Source organism: Panthera uncia, chromosome B4 (assembly GCF_023721935.1).
Source record: "Panthera uncia isolate 11264 chromosome B4, Puncia_PCG_1.0, whole genome shotgun sequence".
NCBI lineage: Eukaryota > Metazoa > Chordata > Mammalia > Carnivora > Felidae > Panthera > Panthera uncia.
Genome location: NC_064809.1, coordinates 80,148,814 through 80,166,841, shown reverse-complemented (window position 1 = coordinate 80,166,841; position 18,028 = coordinate 80,148,814). Strand labels below are relative to the sequence as shown.

Below are 18,028 nucleotides of genomic sequence, written 5' to 3'. Positions count from 1 at the left end.
GCCACCCACGTTACTCAAATTTTCTTTATTATCCCGCGTTTACGCTGTAATCTAGGGTAGAAAGGCGTTTCTCGAGCTTAGTTATCCGTGGCAGACAGTGACCATGGGACTATTTAACCAGCTGGCGGAAGAAAATTAAGGTTATACGTTTCCACCAAGCACCACGGCACCCTACCCCGGAAGTAATTCTGGGCGTTGTAATTATCCGGTTTTTGCGACGCTATACGCAGATATTGCCCGGGGCTAGACCACAATCCGTACTATTAAAGGTCAGAGTTGGCGGGATGCATGGGAGTTGTAGTGCGAAGGTGGCAGGCCCTTGGCTGCGACCACTTAGAACGAAAGCGGAGCTACGCCACCTGGGGACGCTCTCGGCTTATTTCTCTGACAGTCATATTACTTGGTGTGGGATTGAGAAACGGAGGACGGGAGTGGGTTGGGGAACAAAACATTTTGTTAATTCTTCCTTCCAATACGGACAAAACCCTTTGAAGGGCCGTTGGGAAGTACGTGGGTGTTAGGGCTGTTTTTTATTCACTTAAAAAAAAATCCCTGGATCCTGTTAGCATAGTGTCAAGCGCTGTAGTAAGCGCTTTATAAATATTAACTCACTTTACCTTCAACAAACCTGTAAGGGAGGTACTATTATTATCCTCACTTTGCAGATTGAAAAACTGAGGTGTAGAGCCGTTAAAACTGAGGTTGCCGAAAAGTCACAGAGTTAGTAGGTGGTGTCCTGGCTCCATTCCACTATGCTGCCTCCCACCTAACAACAACAAAAAATGGATGCTGGTATATAGTCTGGAACAGTAACTTCAACAATTTTGATTCCACCCATAGTAGAAATATATTTTACGTTGGTACTTAATACAAACACAAACACAAATACACAAACCTACAAAACGCAAACACAGACTTCATGAAACAGTACTTGCCTTAGGACGTAAGGTGCAATGATATGTTCTATTTTATACTTTGCTTTAATAAATGTTGACCAAGCCCCACTGAAGTGATTTCATCACTCAGTGATGAGTTTGGCCTATGGTTGAAACATACTTTCATTCATGTAAGTTCCAATTACCTCTGAAGAGTCTTCAGAAAGTCTTCAGCTTTGAGCCGGAATGCTATCCATGGGCGGCCAACCACCCAGTTGTCTCCAAATATGAAAAAATTAGAGTGTCAAGTGGACCTCCCAGAATTCAGACCCAAGATGGTACAGATGGAGATCCACAATTCATTCATGACTCATTCTGGAGTCTGAACACCAGTTACTTTCTCTCAAAAGAAACCCATCTGTTTTATTTTGTTTTTTCTTTTCTTTCAGTTTCTTTTAATCTCTAATCCAATTTATTGGGGTTAAAATTTATTTTCTAACTTTGTTTTGGATTCAGAACAACTATATTCATGGTCTCTCCCAATTTTGAATTTGTTAGTTTTAATGAGGCACAGAAAATGATAGACTTTAGATGGAAGTGTCTTCAATTTTCACTTCAATATAGTCTCATGGAAAACAGAAGGCAGACGTTAGTGTATGGATTGGCAGTGAGATAAAACAGAAAAAAGTGCAGCGTGAAGGGGACAGAAAATAATTAAGATTTAAGAATCAAGTTAATGTTCCTATCTTGGCTTTTCTTTGGATTTTTATAACCTAGGAGTTTCAGTGGCTGCATTCCCTGGCATAAAGGTATGGACACAGACTTTGGAGTTACACACTCCTGGGTTCAAATCTGGGTTTTGACATTTATTGGCTGATGAGTCTCGGACAAGTTATTTATTCTCTTCTGGGTTTTTATTTCTTCACTAGTAATGATGGATCATTTATTTGTAGGTGGTTTCTACTATTAAATGAATACTTGGCACAGCGCTTGGCATTTATGAGATGCTCAGGAAGTGGTAGATCCTATTGTTTTAATCTCTCATATTATTGTAACTTGTATCTCCCTAGGCATGTAATGTGTTTTGCATATAGTAGGTACTCTACAAATGTTTGATGAATCTCTACTTTGGACGGATAGGCAAGCTGGGCTTTCTCTATCCTGAAGGCACTCCTGGTAGGAAAATCTCCACTTCCCACTGTAGGTCGAAAAATCTGTTCTTCTGTGGGAACAACTTGAGCATTCTTATTTGGCTTCCTCTTAGTCTTAGACTTGTTCACCTTCAAAACGTTTAGTAGTTAGTACAATATACAGCAAGGAGGCCCCCCTTCCTCCCAGCAGAAAGTTACAGCAAAGGAAGTCTACAAAAACAACCAAGGGTGTTAAATTACTCATGTTTATTTATAACAGACCTTCAGCCAGTACAGTACAAAACTTACAGTAGTATATCTCCGTTACACAAATATTTACTTACAATATATTACATATACAAAATGCTTTGCAATAAGTCTCAAAAGCTAGTTTAACTCCCCTTGAGAAAGGAGAAAAACTCTTTAAAAAAGGGGGTTGGAGGAAACCAAAGGAAGAGGAGGAGGTGAAAGGGTACGGTCCAAGGAGACACCAAGCATAGGCTACAAATGAAACCCTGGGAGAGAAAGAGAAGAGAGGTGGTATTGCACTTGCTTCTGTGTTTTATTTTTTTTTCTTTTTGTTCTTCATAACTTCTGATTAAAAATATATATAATATATATATATTATGTACACAAAGAAAGAAGCTGCTGGAAGTATTACAAAATCCCATCCACAGCTTGGACACTGACACAAAAAAAACAAAGGTCTGGAAAAGTGTCTATTTAGAAATTTTTTGTGTGTGGTGTTGGTTTTGAATATCAGTATAAAAGGAAAACACCTCTTTTCTCCATGTGGGTTTCAATGTGGGTTTTTTTTTCTTTTTCTTTACTTTTTTTTTTTTTTTTTTTTTTTATGCAAAAGGAGCTGGGAGAGAGCATGAGGATGTTTGAGGTTCCAGAGTTGGAAGGCTCTGGAAAGTAGGATTTTGTACCTAAGACCCTGGTTAAAGTGCAGTGATGGTCTGGAGAGAGACAGAGTGCCCTTCTCTCCCCTCCTTAGCACCTGGTCTTGCCCTTCCAGTCTCTGCTCTCATGGGCTCAGAGTATAGCCTCAGAGCATAGTCCTTCATGTTCCAGGAGGTTACAGGTGCCAGAGCTGACTGGGGGAGGGGATGGGGGCACCCTAAGGCTCTGATACCTCAGAAGGGACTAGTCCTTATGAGGTGTCACCAAATACACAGCAGACGCAGAAGAGGTGGTGAGGGGTAAGTTTAACAGGAAGGGGCTCAATAACCAGAACAGTTGAGGAGAACCCTAGATATTAATCTCAGCTCTGCTGCCATCCTGAAACAAGGAGCCAGTTCCCTAGGGTGCTGTTGAGAAGACTCTCCCCTTATCTAGAGACCACTCTCCTTCCAGTTAACTCCCCCATCCTCTGCCCTTGGCAGCATCTGTTTATTGCTACATTGGGAGGAACAATCAACCCACAATGCCCCTTCCTGACAATCTGGTTCTCTCAGAGAGACTACATAATGGGGGAGAAAAAGGAGGAAAAAGAGGAGAAGTTTTTCTAGGGTCTCCCTTCCCATAAGAGGGTAAGGTAGACTCTTCTTAGAGCCCTTTGGAGCCCCAATCCCAGGGTCTGTTCCTTAGCCAACCCTTCACCATCCCCCTAAATTATCCCTGATAGGGAGTGAGAAAAGTAGGAGGCAAAAGAGCCAATAAGGAAAGGACATATGGAAAGAAAGATGGAAGGGAAGAGAAAAGGAGAGAGAGAGAGGACCAAGCGTTACAACTTGTGAGGTGTTGTGTTTGGTTTTTACTTTCTTTTTTTTCTTTTTTTCTTTAAATATAGAAAAACAGCCTTTGGTTTGAATCTCAAGGAAGCAGAGAATGGGATAGCTGTGGCCTGGGGGCAGAAAACGCTTGTAGAAAGAGACCTCCACTTGCAGTAGAGCTATCTCCTCCTGCCCCCTTCTCACTAACTAGGTTACCCAAAAAGCCAGGGGGTCTCTGCTGTAGCCAGGAGGAGAGTGCCCCCTCCTGCCCTACATCTGGGAACTGAGTATAGAAGGGGGCAGTAAAGGATGACCCCCAGTTCAGTTGTGCCCATCCCATTCTTGCCGGGACAAGAATGGAATAAGGTGAGGGGCAAATGCCCTTCCTCATCCTGGGATAATTTTTTGGTTATACTGAAAATTAGAAGAGAGAAAAGAGACACCCTTTTCTCCCTGCCACTGATCTTAAGAACAGGGCCCAGAAGCCTGGGAATGAGGGTGAATCTTGCAGGGGGTTGCGGGGAGAAGAAGAAGGCAGCATGACTGAGGGGTTGAGATGCCCCTTGTCATCAGGCAGCAACCCACTAGTTTCTCATAGGACAAGGACTGTAGGAGCCCCTGAGAGCCTAGGAAGGTCACTAGAGTGAAGAAGTTTAGAGGTGGAAGAGAAAGAGAAGAATTTTAAACCACCCCCTTCCCATGCCCTGGTTCCCAATTAGGCACCTGTGGCTCCCAACGTGTCAGAGACAGGATTGCAGACCTAGCCTTGGCCCCTGAGAATATAAAATTGGGGCACTCCAAGGAGAGAAAAACCACCACTGAGTAGACGAGGAGGTTGAAGAGAGTAGCTGTGTTGGGGGTTGTTTGAGGAGAGAAGAGATAGATCACATCCCAGAGGGAGATTCCCGAATGTGGGCTTTGGGGAACTCACGTTACTAGGGGAACATCAAGAGGACCCTCAGTCCCACAGTGCCTGGGGAGAATTTCTTCAGCCCCTCCTACTTCCAAATGAGGAAAGCTTCATTTTTTCAAGCATAGTGCAAGCTGCCTAAAGTGAGAGGGCACAAGAGGTATGGAGTACCAGGTTGGAGGGTCCCAGAGAGGAGATATAATGCCACAGAGCAAACGGAGGGCCAGAGGGAGCTATCAGCATCAAAACTGAAGAATCAGATAAAGCAAAAGGTGAGGACTTAACACAAGAAGCTCAGAACTCTTAGGACTAAGAGGAGCTTCCTACCCCTAGGGCTGTTAGAGAAAGCTGGATCAAAGAAAAAAAAAATGAGGTCTAAAGTGGCAAGGGACTGTGGGCAGGAGGGTGGGGGGAGTGGCAAGCGACTGATACAATTTAAGAGAAAAAAAGCAAAAGAAACATCCACAAATTGTATTAATAAATAACTCTGAATATGCTGGGATGAGAGGAGAAGAGGAAAAGGAGAAATGTAAGCAAAAAAGCCTGTTTCATCACAATGCTTAAATCAGTCAGGGTAGAGGAGAATAGGTGAAGAGGGGTCAGGGTCAAGTATGAAGTCAGGTAGCCAGTGGTGGGGGCTACCGAGCAAAACTCCTTGGGATGTAGTGGGGACAGAGCTAGACTCGTGTAGGCAGGGCAGTGGAGTGGTGGACTGAGGGGAGGGCAGCAGGTGGCTAGCCCACCTTGTGCTCCCCCCGGACAATGTGAGAAGAGAATTCGTACCGGTCCTGGCTGTGGTAACCACAGATGTTACACTCGAAAGGGTCTCTGAAGCCATGGCAGCCCATGTGGATGGTGAACATGACATGGTCCAGAAAAAGGATTCGGCAGTGCTCACACTTGAAGGCTTTCACGGGCTCACCACTCTCGCCCACCACCCGGAGCACTTCCTTGGAGGGGCCTGGGGTGCCCCGTAGTAACCCCTCCTGCGGCTTGGGGTCCTCTTTGGCGTAGGCAGGACTGGGCCGGCCCACCACAATGGTGGGAGGTGGCTGGGGTGGGGGACCCTGAGGGAGGGATACCACCCCCCCAACCCGATCTTCGTGGTTGCTCTCTGTATCTGTGGAGTCCTGGCAGCCATTGCTGGGGGATGCCCCAGGGTCGGTCAGGGGGCCTCGGGCCCGGTAGAGGAGGGGACCTCCATCGGCCAGGTCCTCGGGTCCCTCACCTGCTTCTCGGGACCCTGGAAGCTCCAGTCGGCCGGGGAGGGGCTGCATCTGGGTGTAGACAGAACTGATGACGGGTGTGAGTTCTGAGATGCAATTGGTAGGTGGAAGGCGGAGGGGACGCAGATGCTCTGCCCCCACAAAGGCCAGAGAACCTCCAAAGCCAGGCTCCAGGCCATGATGTGCTACCAACTCCACATCCTTCTCATAGCCACCCGAGTTCACATCATAGGGGATGTCTGAGAGGCTGAAACGCATCTGCTTTTCACCTGTGGAGAAGAGGACCTCAGCAGAGCTGGGTTTGGAGAATTCCCAAGCTCCTCCAGGATTACTTCTTTGTTTTCTTACCATGGGGATGGCTGTAATATTATTTACCACCCCTCATTTACTTCCCTCAAGGTCAGGTCCTCTTTGGGGCCACTCCCCAACTCCAGGCTATAATCTTAGGGAAGGACTCAGTCCCAGCCCACTGATCTTTAAAACTTCCTTCATTACTCTTTATAAAGCTAGAGAGTGAACAAGGCCATCAAGGCCAGATGGGTGGACCCCACACTCACACCTCCTCCCTCTGACACTAAGAGTCATTCTCTCAGTTCCCACAGGCTGAAGTCCTTGCTATTCTCAAAACCTGGAAGAACCTGAGCTCCCTGACCCCTTCCTCTTACAACTACCACGAGACCCCTCAACACTGACCCCTCTCCACCCTCCTGAGGTACCTTCTCCCTCTTCACTCCCCTCCTGTTCTCTGGGGATGTTTTCTGAGCACCAGAGACTACCAGACCACTTTTCCAAATCAAATCTCCAGACCTAGCTGGTCAAATGGCTACCAGAGCTCAGATTTAGATGAGCTGTGGCTTAAAGCTGATGTCTTCTCTCCAACAGGATTCTTACCTACGAACTTCTGGGGGGTGGAACGCTTGCGTTTGGTGAGGCTGTTGGCCAGCCGATCAATGAAGGTTGGCCGCTCAGAGGATGAGTGCAACATGGAGTCTGGCACCATCTCCAGGTCACGTATCTCATCACCTGGGGGAAAGGAGGTGGAGACAAGTAATAGCTGAATGGGGGTAGCATTAGCCCAGCAGCCTTTGCCTGGAGAAAATCAGCAGGTCGGTAGCCAAGGAAGGTCATACCCGATACCTGGAAAACTAGGTTCTGCTCACTCCCCGCCCATCCAGAGCTCATCCTAGCAACATTTCAAGTAACTTAAGGACAATTATGTACATGTGACGCTTGATTTTATACTTCCTTGTGTTTTCTCTCTCCCATTACACTGAGGACATAGATCAAATCCTCTCTGACCCCTGGATCTCCCTGCAGCACCTACCACAGGGCTTTGCACCGACTGGAGGGCTTGGCAGATTTACTGAGGTAACTGTCCTTTTTCCACAGATCGCATCCCTTTGTGAAGAGGGGGTAGATGCTAGAATCATCCTGGTCCTGCACTCCCTCTGACCCAGCCCTCAACTCCCCCACAGGCCTGCCTACAGCCCTACCTGCTTGGCCAGCCAGAGCTTGGGCTTCAGTGCTGAGACTCTGTAGGTAGTTGTGGCACCGCTCTTTGTGCTCCTCCAGGGTACTCTGCTGTTTGTAGCTCCGGCCACAGTAGTTACACTTGTAGGGCTTGCCCACCGTGGGAGAGGAGACTGTGGAGGAGACAGGAGACGGATGGCATGAGTTACTTCTCCCTGTACCCTGGCTCTACAAAACCATCCAGGAGCAAAGGCTCATGGGCTGGAGGAGGAAGGGATGTCGCTCAGGTGAGTTCGGCTTGTCTTTCCTTCCCTGACTCCAGCTGCAAGCATGGACAGATAACCAAACTGTGGAGAAGAGGGCCAGTGCGCAGCTATGGGAGGACAGAGGCGAGCCAGGTCATATAGCTTTGGACTGCTGGTGGGCCTCACGATGGCCAAACTGCTGCTAAAAACGGAAGGGAGGACCCAGGGACTTTGTAGGGGATCGTCCCTGGCAGGCAGGCTGGCCGGCCCCACCCCAGGGTCTCAGATTCTGGGGCCCAGACTGTGGTTTAACCTTTCCATGTGGCAAGCGGGTGTAAGTGCTGTTTATCAGACAAGGGGATTTTTTGCTTATGAGTTATCTGCTTCGGTTTGAGGGAAATTGGTGACCTGGGGTAACAGAAATGAGAGCCCTTAGATCTGTCAATGGGGGGAGGGACAGTTCTCACTGACCTTTACTTATACTTTTACCTCCATCCTTAGCCTAGTTTTACTGCTTTTCTTCCTCTTTCTTTCTTTCTTTCTTTCTTTCTTTCTTTTTCTTTCTTCCTTCCTTCCTTCCTCCCTCCCTCCCTCCCTTTCCCCCTCTCTTTCTTCCTCCCTTCCTCCCTCCGCCCCCCCGCCCTCCCTTTCCCCCTCTCTTTCTTTCTTCCTTCCTCCCTCCCTCCCTTCCTCTCTCCCTCTCCCTCTCTTTCTTTCTTCCTTTCTTTCATATTTTATTTTTAAGTAATCTGGGGCTAGAACTTACAGCCCCAAGATCAAGAGTCACATGCTTCACCAGCTGAGCCAGTCAGGCACCTCTACTGCTTATTTTTCTGTCTCTCTACACTGAGATACCAAGAGAGCCCCAGAACAACTATCACTGATAGAGAAATTCCGAGAAGAGAAAAAGAATAAAAGGACAGAGAGGAGAATAAAGGAGATGAGTAAAAGGAAGAGAAACAACAACTTTGAGGGCCTTTAAAAAATTTTTTTAAATAAAGAACAAGTTATAAAGATTTTTTCTGGGGTGTCTGGCTGGCTTAGTTGGGAGAGCATGCGACCCTTCATCTCAGTGTTGTGAGTTCAAGCCTCATGGTGACTGTACAGATTACTTAAAGAAAAAAAAGAAGATTTTGTTTCTACTGAAGAAGTCAGGAAAACTAAGATGGACACTTCATTTAAAGACAACTTTTGAGAGATGATATTTGTGACAGGAGAAGGAAAGTGAGAGAAACAAGGTACTGTATATTTTATTTTATGTATCTTGCTACTATTGAGCAGGAAGATAGGAGGTGTCTCCAGGAGGCTGGTAATACTAGCCGCGAGGCCCTTACACACACACACACACACACACACACACACACACACACCCATAAACTGGGCCTTGATTCAATCAGTCTAATGCCATTTTGACCTTGCTCTGTAAATCCTAGTATTTGGGAGATGAGGTGAATGCCATGGTCCCTGTCCACTCAAGACTTTGGGGGAAATGGTTTAACATCTGGGAGAGGAGCCCCTTTTTTCATTATAGTGTGGGTTATAACAGAAAGCATATCACAGAGATGGGACCCAGTGGTATACCTGTGTCTAATTCTGTCCCTAGTAAGTCTCCTACAGAACAACATCCAAAATTTACCCAGCTGGCCTCATTGCTATTGGTTCAAGAATTCTAGGGAGAAGCCATCCTTGTTCCAAACCAGCAGGGGGAGCCGCCCCTTTTCTGAGGAAAAGGAGTAGGATTCTTTGACACAGAACATTTATAGGGGTCCAGGAAGGCTGCAGGATAGCTCTGTGACCAGCAAATCTTTTTTTTTCTTCCTTTCTTTCTCCCCCAGAGTTTCAGTATCCTTGTCAGCAAAACAAGGATAATGCCATCTACCTTAGAGTCGTTATGAGGATCACATGAAAAGACAAGCAAAATGCTTTGTGGATTATAAAGCCTGAATCAACGATGACCTTTCTCCCTGTTTCTCTACTCACCTCCAAGGTGAGAGAACCTAGAACACGGTAGGTGGCTGGGAAAAGGGTGATGAGGTGATTGCTCTGTCCCCTTACATCCTGGCCTGAGAGAGTTTAGGAAAAGAGAAAAATAGCAAGGAACATTTCCAAGGACAAATCCTACTAATTTTTTCCCTCTGCCCTTCTTCCAGCCTTTCCCCACTCTTGAGCTCCTCCTTCCTGCCAGCGTGACTCCTGGCCTCTTCACAAGGCCAAGTCAAAAACTTAAAATTTGGGGCGCCTGGGTGGCGCAGTCGGCTAAGCGTCCGACTTCAGCCAGGTCACGATCTCGCGGTCCGTGAGTTCGAGCCCCGCGTCAGGCTCTGGGCTGATGGCTCAGAGCCTGGAGCCTGTTTCCGATTCTGTGTCTCCCTCTCTCTCTGCCCCTCCCCCGTTCATGCTCTGTCTCTCTCTGTGCCAAAAATAAATAAAAAACGTTGAAAAAAAAAAAAATTAAAAAAAAAAAAAAACTTAAAATTTAGTAAGATGCTTCAAAAGTGCTATCTGTCCAGCTGATTCAGACAGATGTTGACTCAAACAGTCTTGGCTGGGGTAGGAAACCCGGGTAGTCTGGTTCACTGGCACTGATCCAAACACTACCCTCTAGACACCCTCATGACTTGTTCTTGCCTCTGGGAAGGTGACAACCTCTTGGGATGGGGAACAGAGGTTTTTCCTAGGCTACCTTTCTCCCAGTTTAGAGGACCACGGCTATTTTCAGGAACCAGTAGGAAGTAAAGGAGAGGACAGACAGTGGTTGTCCGAGACATCTGGTATTCTGGAGGGAGGTGATGATGGTGATGAGTGTGGGGCCTCGAGCACAGGGGAGTATGAGGAAGGGTTTTCCTGATGCTTAGAAGTATGTGTGTGTGTGGGGGGTGACAAGGCACAGATGGTTCTGGCATTAGCACGAAACTTTAAAAAACAAAGGGCGAGTGACTGTTAAGAGCCAAGAAAATCACCCCTGCTCCTTTTGCTCCAAGTCACAGTGTGGCAGATGTAAAATACCTCACCAAAGAGTCCCCCAAATTCCCCATGGGGCCCTGCTGCCCAGACGAGGGGTGAGAGAGGCAGGGCCCTATCTGCTCTGTGAGTGCTCTGCCCTCCTCAGTGACAGACACTGTAACTCCCCAAATGTCAGAGAGGTCACTGAGCTCTATTTTCTGGGTGTACTGAGGTCCCACTCTTCCTTCCCCCTAAATAGGTAACTGACCCGAGTGTGTCCGGAGGTGGCCAGTGAGAGCATCGCGCCGGCGGCAGGCGTAGTTACAGAAGGGACATTTGAAAGGCTTCTCCCCAGAGTGAAGTTTGATGTGGCGCAGCAGGTTCCCCTTCTGGGTGAAGGAGGCGCCACACTGGTTGCAGTGGAAGGGCCTTTCACCTGCAAGAGAAAGAACAGATCTCTGAGGACTGCATGTGAGGAATTTTGAAGGCTGAACCTCTTCTGTCACCCTCTGCCCCACCCTGCCTAAGGGACGGTGCTCAGAACAATTACTGAGAGGCAGAGCTGTGGCACGCACAGGAAATTCCTGCTTTCTAAAGATTCTCTTGGGAAGAGCCTTACCCTGGGAAGGTGTGGATCAGGATGAATGGCAGGGCAAAGGGCACCAGGCCTGGAACTCTGGGCCAAAAGATCATTAACCCAAAACTGAGCCTTATAAGACCCACTCTGCCCCTGGAGCCCAAAGGCTGAGAAAGCTGAGAAGAGGCTTTTGTTTTCCTTTTCTTTGTTTGTGTATGTTTGTTTGTCTAAATCAACAGGGCCCAAACAGGGTCCTACCCTTGTTGGGCTGTAGGATTCATCCTGAGGCTACATCTACCTCTCCCTCACCTCCTGAGAAAAATACCAGCTTTTCTTTATAACAACAGCTGATGAGAGTGCCAAAGAAGTACAGTGTGGAGGGAATCCAAACGCCATCCCCCCTTTCTTTCACTGGCTAGAAAATGTGCTGGGAGAGACTCTTCCCTTTCTGAGGCTGTCCCACTGCATTGTGGGCCTCTGCCTTTCCAGCCTACCCTGGGAGCTCCTCCTCAACCCCCTGGCTTACTCACCCGTGTGGCTGCGCTTATGCACCATGAGCACATTGGGTCCGATACAGACCATCCCGCAGACATCACATTTGAGCTTGCCATTGGGCAGCCGGATGCCCCCGGGGGAGTGAGGCTCTGGCCCACTTCCATCACAGTAGCCCAGGGGCTCTGACAACGAGTCTTCCACGATCACACTGTCGTCCTTTTCTAGGAGCCGCTCATCTGGCCCCAGCAGTCTGCTCGACTCCTCATCGCTGTACATCTCCACCTTGATGGAGTTGGCTGAAGGGTGGGATGGTGTTTAGGACAGAGACAGGCAAAGGGGGAACCTGCCCGCAGACCAGAATGTCACTCCCAATGTCCAGAAGGCTTTCTCCCGGCCCTGAGACACGTGGGCTTTAAAAGTGGCCAATACCCTCGGTATCCTTGGTGGTGATATGGCACTCCTGCTGGGACCTGAAACAACCTTTTCCTTCTATCTCACCACCCAGGCAAATAGGCTTCAAGAGAAAGAAGTTGGGGTACATTGGATGTCTTCTGTCCCACTGGGGAGAGGAGGAGGCTAAGGAGAGCCTTTTTCTCCACTCTCTTGTCATAAAGAAAGACGTCTGGCTTGGCCCTGGGCAGGAAGCCAGCAAGTAACAGTGGCGGGAAAATGGTCCTAGGAAGACCAAAGAGACGGCAGGCTAAAGAGAGAGCAAAACTGGAAGACAGACATGGCTCACATTATCCTCCCTCCCCATAAGAGTGAACCCCCTCTACTCCCCTCCATTAAAATCTGGAGAGGGGGATGAAGGAGGGAGGAGCCACTGAGGAGTAAGCTTTGGCTCTAGCTCTGACCTACATTCCTGGCTATTCCAACCATTTAGAGAATGTCACAGATCTAGGGCCAGCTAGAAGAGGCAGTAATGGGGACCCTGTCCGGGCAGGAGAATGGGGGTGGGGCTGGGTTGGTGGTGATGAGGAGATCCCTCTCATCTCTGTTTCCTGTCTGACTCTAGCTTGTGACCATTCCTATGTCCTTGCTTGTCCAACTCCAGGGTTTCTCTTTGGAGACTTTAGCTTAATCCCACCCGTGCTTCTTTTAATTCTACCCTTATCTGGCAGAGACCACTCTCCTTCCAGAAGTCAGAAGGGCCCTAGATGCTGAACTCCTTAGTGTTTTAGAGGCTGTATGCAGGAAACCAGAGGGAGGCAGCAATGGGGAAATGGCTGCCAGTGGAGGGTGAACTGAGGGCCAAACACAAACAGGGTGCCTAGTGCCAGGGCAGGGCAGGAGATTGCACTTACCACTGAGGGAGCGGCTGGGAGAAGAGTGCTGGCTGTTGGGGGTGCTCACCGAGGGCCCCACCGGGGCCCCAAGGAACTCCTTCTCCAGAGATGAGTCCCCGCTACCTTGGAGGAGAGAATAAGAGGACAGGTGAAGCTGCAGCCGGGACTTTTACTGTCCATTGCCTCACCTTTTCAAAATTCTGTTATGCTTTGCAAACACTCATCTTGTAGCCATGTACAAGGCAGTGTTATACGTTCAGCACCATACCTTGTGATGAAGTTTTGGGGTGATGGTGGGGTGGTCCAGAGCTGATGGCCAAGAAAGAATTCTTGAAGACATCTTTGGTGCAAAAAGGTGATTTTATGAAAGCATGGGGACAGGACCCGTGGGCAGGAAGAGCTGCACTGGGGTTGCTACGGGTAACTGATTATATACCCTCAGATTGGGAGGGGGTTAGGGACAGAGTAAGTCTCCAAGGAATTTTGGAAGCAAGCTTTCCAGGACTTCAAGGGGCCAGATACTGTTAGGAAAATGCCATTTATTACCATTTAGTAAAATCTCAATCATGAGACCCTTCAGATGTATATCAGAGGACCATAAGCTTGGGGTATGATTGCCAGCATATATCTTGGGGGAGTTGAGATAAAGGAAGTTTCCAAAGGAATTTTTATATGTTAAAGTAGACTTACAGGATCCTGGGGGTTGGGATAATGTTAAGCTAAGATTCTCTTTTGCCCATAGCAAAGTGTCATCATCGAGGCAGCTGAGCTCTAGAGGAAGGTCACTCTGCCTGTTTCAAGGACTTGTCAATGGGCTGTAGGCAGTAAGGGAATTTAATTTTTCATTTGCCTTTGTTTCCCACATCACCATGGTAAGCACTTAAGCCCCTTTCCTTTGTTCTTGGGTAGCCAGGAGTGTCTGAGGAATAGCACATATATTCCACCTGGGGTGGGGGGGGGGGTGGCCCAGGAGGCTAGCTTGTACTTTGTCCTCAGCTTAACTTATGCTCCCTCATCACCTTGTGCCCTTGTCAGCCTGGTGCCCAGTGCTGACTTCTGCAAGCTCAGTGGCTGCATCTTGTTCACCCTACCTTTTTCTAGGCCTGAGGGGAAGAGCATCACTGCCTGACATCTACAGGAAGGAAGGCTGAGGCTGGGCGGGCCAGGGTGGAGAGGAAAATGGGGGCCTCAAAAGGGAGGTGGTTCAGGACAGATGCTCTTCCCTATTGTTCCTCTCTGGAGCCCCCAGCACCCAGGTTCGGGATCTGTAGGAAGGGCAGCTGGAATTGTCCCTGAGTCTAATGATAATAAAAGTGATCATAATGACAGCTGCTAACACTTATTGAGTGTTATTGAGTGCTTATTTTGTGCCAGGTATTGTTCTGTGCACTTTATGTGAACAACCCTGTTGAAGCAGGTGCCAATATTGTCTTAATTTTTCAGATGAGAAAACTGAGGCACAAAAGAGGCTGTGTTACTTGTCCAAGGTGACATAGCTGGTAGTGGTGGAACCCGGATGGAACATAAACAGTAAGCACTCATGTCCTTAGCCACCCTCTACACAGCCAGTTGAGAGTCATTGTTTCAGCAGAGGAGAGTTGGGCCCATTAGATCTTCTCTTCTGAAATCAGTAAAAATTTGACTACTCTAGAAAGCCTCCAATCTGATATGATTCCAAATACCTAAATACTACTTGATGTTCCCTTGACAGTGACATAAGTTTATTCTCAATATATTCATTGTTAACTTGTTGATAAATTGCTTTGTAAAAATGAGTTTTGAGAGTTTGGTTATGTCTTTAAAAATTAGTTAACATATCTGAAGATATGAATCATGTCTTTAAAAAAAAAAAAATCCCTCCTCCCCGCAATCTTTTGCACAAATTTATAGGTAAAAAAATCCACAAAAACAAACAAACAAACAAAACATACAAGTAGGTAAACACACACAGAAACACAGACATATATCACACATGTGGATACACATAAAGAGAACATACCTACGGGGGTAAACACACCCATAGCCTTCTACATTATCTGCTAACATGAACATGCATGGATGCGTACACACAAGCCTAAATATGGAAGAGAGAGAGAGAGAGAGAGAGAGAGACAAACCCTAAAATTCATCCCTAAAGTCCACCTATTAGTACTTTACCCAATTTCCCAGCTATGTACATACTTACTTTCACAAAATAAAGATTCCATTATAAAATGGTTGGAGTCTTGGGCCTGAGGCAAGAAATCCGGAACACACCCTCCTGAGGGATCCCTCTCCAGCTTGGTCAGTGGGAAGAAAACAACCACTCAGGACTTTGGGACCATTTCCCATTCATATCCTCTTCTAAAAGTCCCATTTCCCCCATTCTATCCCATCAAAGCCTGAGGAAAATTTGTTCACTATCTATAGAAAATGCCTTATGGCATTTTCAGTTTTCCCAGCTGGGGGTCTTTAGATGAACCATGGTTATCTAGAAAAGTTGCCCAAGTCAGAACCACACGCATATCATCAAAGTAAGCATCTCAGGAGTTGTGGGTTGAGACGTGTAGACTCAGACCCAGTTTTACAATACGTCCTTTAACAGAGTGTAGGGTTTACTATGGTTAAAAGGGCTAAAAGGAGTGTCTCCTTGTTCCTTTTCAGACATTAGTGCTAACTTGCCCTAAATCACTTGATATTTGTAATGGGGGAAGAACTGAGCTCTGGGCCCTGGTGCTGAGCCCTGGACCCTAAAACAATGAGTGAACTTGCTGGAAATCCATCTCTAGTCCCAGCCTACTGGGCTTGACATATGGGGAAAATATGCTTAAAGGAATATTTAGGGACATTAAGAGGAAAATATCCTTTGTCCCTTCCTTATTAAGGCCTGGGAACAGGAGGAAGAGTAGGTGCCTCCACAGTCACACCGTTAGTCTGAGTGGGTCTTAGATGCCATTGCCCTCCCTAGGATAAAGGTAAGAGGGAAAACAGGTTCAAGTCTACTTTTGTGGCACTAATACGTAAAAATGAATCTGTTTTAGGGGTCAGAAAGTCTTTATGGGGACCCTGGGATTTTGAGTTCTAGCCGGAGGGTGAAGGGGACTAGAGTCAGATTTAGGAAGTTCAGCAGTTCCTCTGTCAGTCCCAGAAACCCCAGTGAGGGAACTTCAAATGCCTGGGACTCCCAAGAAACCCCAGACTGTCAAAGCCAAGAATTAAGGCCACTCTCAGGTCTCAGATAAATTTTCTTGGTCAAAGTCATCATAGATTGGCTGAACCCCCAGAGGGCAAAGCCAAATCATGAGGTTGACATCAGAGGAACGAGGAGGCGGGTATGGGGCAGAAAAACAGGAGGGAGAGAGAGGAAATGGGGCAAGGTCCCACCAGCTAAATGTGTTTCACATGCTGAAGGAGACAAGCCCTCCACTCCTGATGCCCTTCCTCGATCCCTTCAAAGAGTGGTTGCCTCTAGGGAACAGCCATGAGGTCTAAGAACCTCCACACTTATCAGCAAGGAATCTTATCCTAACTGCTTTCCCTGTCTTGACCATGGGCTCCAGGGTGGCAGGATGCTAGCCTGCTAGCCTGCTAGCAGGGAACAGTGGGTACAGGAGCAAAGAAAGACGCCCATCCCCAGCTCTATTGTGGGGAAGAGGCTGAGGGCCCTCGGATCTCTCTGTTCGAGGCTGAGGCTTCTGCTGCCAAGGCTCCTCTTTACCTAGATTCTATTACCCATTCCCACCCAGGCCTGTCTCGGCATTTCACCCAGGGCAGCTCTACATCTGTCCCCAAGGCCTAATCAAGATGTCACCACAATCTCCCACTGTCCAAGTCGCAGTCTTTGCTTAGCAACACCAAACACCCTTCCCATCCTCCGCAAGTGTAAGGAGGAACGCCCCCTCCCCCGCCACACACACACACACACACACACACACACAGCCCCCATCCTTTCCCTCTCCTCAGGCTTGGGAGTTGTTACTGAATTGGCTCCCTAGCCCCGGCACCCCCCTTCCCCCTCCACTAGCCACCTTCTGCCTGAACTTACATTATCCTTCCCTTGCCGGTGAGACCCTGGGGTGCGAACGCGGCCGCCGCCTTGGAAACGGCGAGGGAGTGCGGGTGGTGTGTGCATGTCTGCGTCTCGGTGGCAGGCAGGGGTGAGCCCAGCCACTCACCTTCCAGGAAGCGTGGATTCCTGGAAGTGAGGGGAACCGCCGTCATTTCGCAGGCAGCGGCACGGTGAGCAGGGGCCCACGGCTGCAGCCAACAAGAAGAGCTCAGCCCAGGGTGTATGTGTGTGAGTGTGTGTGTGTGTGTGTGTGTGTGTGTGTGTGAGAGAGAGAGAGAGAGAGAGAGAGAGAGAGGCAGAGAGAGAGAGGCAGAGGGAGAGAGGGAGAGGGAGAGAGAGGGAGAGAGAGGGAGAGAGGGAGAGAGGGAGAGAGGGAGAGAGGGAGAGAGAGAGCAAGCGAGAGCACGCTTGGATGTGCTTGGGGAGGGGGCTGGAGAGAATGTATATGTGTGTCTGGTGGGGGGGATGCTAGGCTACAGCATCCCTTTCCCAAGCCAGTAAAGGGGTGGGGGTGGGGGGGTGTGCACAGGGAGGGGGAGGCAGATGCCGTTGCCCTCGTGCCCAGCAGACAAAGAAGAACTGCACAACAAATGCCTGAGAGAGGCAAGAGTGTGTGCAAGAGAGAGAGAGAGAGAGAGATGGATGGGCCCTCAGGGTGGGAGGGAGAAAGGGGGGCCCCCAGGGAAGGCCCAATCCTCTGCCAGCTGGGGAAGCCAAGGCCCCAGAGGTCATGGGGCCCAGGACATGGGGCAGCTTCAAGGCTCTCAGATCGTCAGAAAGCCCCTCCCCCACTAAACTCAGGCACTCAGATTCCCTCTTTTCCCTCCTCCTCCAGGAGGGAGGTTGCTCTTTAGATCTGGGGACTGACAGCCCCCTCCTTCCCAGCAGCGAGAAGGCCCAGCAGTCTGGTCTCAGGCTAGTGTTGCTCTGTGGCCCTGAGGCTTTTCAGATCCCAGGCAAAATCCTGGTATCTTCTCCCCACCTCCACTCCCCTCCCTCCTGTGCCCCTGGGGCCTGGGCAGCCGACAGCCCTGGATGAATCCGCCTTCTATCAAGACAAGGCCTCTGCTCCCTTCCCTTCCAGAGGAGCTGCTCACTGACGTGC

General features: G+C 48.5%; 1 protein-coding gene and 2 long non-coding RNA genes across 3 annotated transcripts; 2 read left to right on the top strand and 1 right to left on the bottom strand.

Annotated features, from left to right (window-relative positions):
* Nucleotides 1-168: 168 nt before the first annotated feature.
* On the top strand, nt 169-7,359 carry LOC125919217 (uncharacterized). The gene is made up of 3 exons (XR_007456690.1): nt 169-269; nt 6,742-6,865; nt 7,249-7,359. It is a non-coding gene; the product is annotated as an uncharacterized LOC125919217 (long non-coding RNA).
* Nucleotides 2,028-17,354, bottom strand: IKZF4 (IKAROS family zinc finger 4). The gene is made up of 8 exons (XM_049625740.1): nt 16,900-17,354; nt 15,061-15,154; nt 12,894-12,998; nt 11,625-11,885; nt 10,786-10,953; nt 7,353-7,502; nt 6,751-6,882; nt 2,028-6,128 (listed from the first exon to the last, which is right to left on the bottom strand). The coding sequence occupies exons 1-8, from the start codon at nt 16,984-16,986 to the stop codon at nt 5,368-5,370; spliced, it is 1,758 nt and encodes a 585-aa protein (XP_049481697.1). The 5' UTR covers nt 16,987-17,354; the 3' UTR covers nt 2,028-5,367.
* LOC125919216 (uncharacterized) lies at nt 8,259-11,297 on the top strand. The gene is made up of 3 exons (XR_007456689.1): nt 8,259-8,812; nt 9,410-9,561; nt 10,777-11,297. It is a non-coding gene; the product is annotated as an uncharacterized LOC125919216 (long non-coding RNA).
* Nucleotides 17,355-18,028: the final 674 nt, after the last annotated feature.

Bases quoted from the DNA above. Each gene is read 5' to 3' on its own strand.
- IKZF4 (XM_049625740.1), bottom strand. From the start codon at position 16,986: ATGCACACACCACCCGCACTCCCTCGCCGTTTCCAAGGCGGCGGCCGC. The intron at 6,883-7,352 runs GTAGGGCTGTAG...CCTTTCCCCCAG, and splicing joins AGCTCTGGCTGGCCAAGCAG to GTGATGAGATACGTGACCTG. The intron at 6,129-6,750 runs GTAAGAATCCTG...TCTTCTCCACAG, and splicing joins CACCCCCCAGAAGTTCGTAG to GTGAAAAGCAGATGCGTTTC.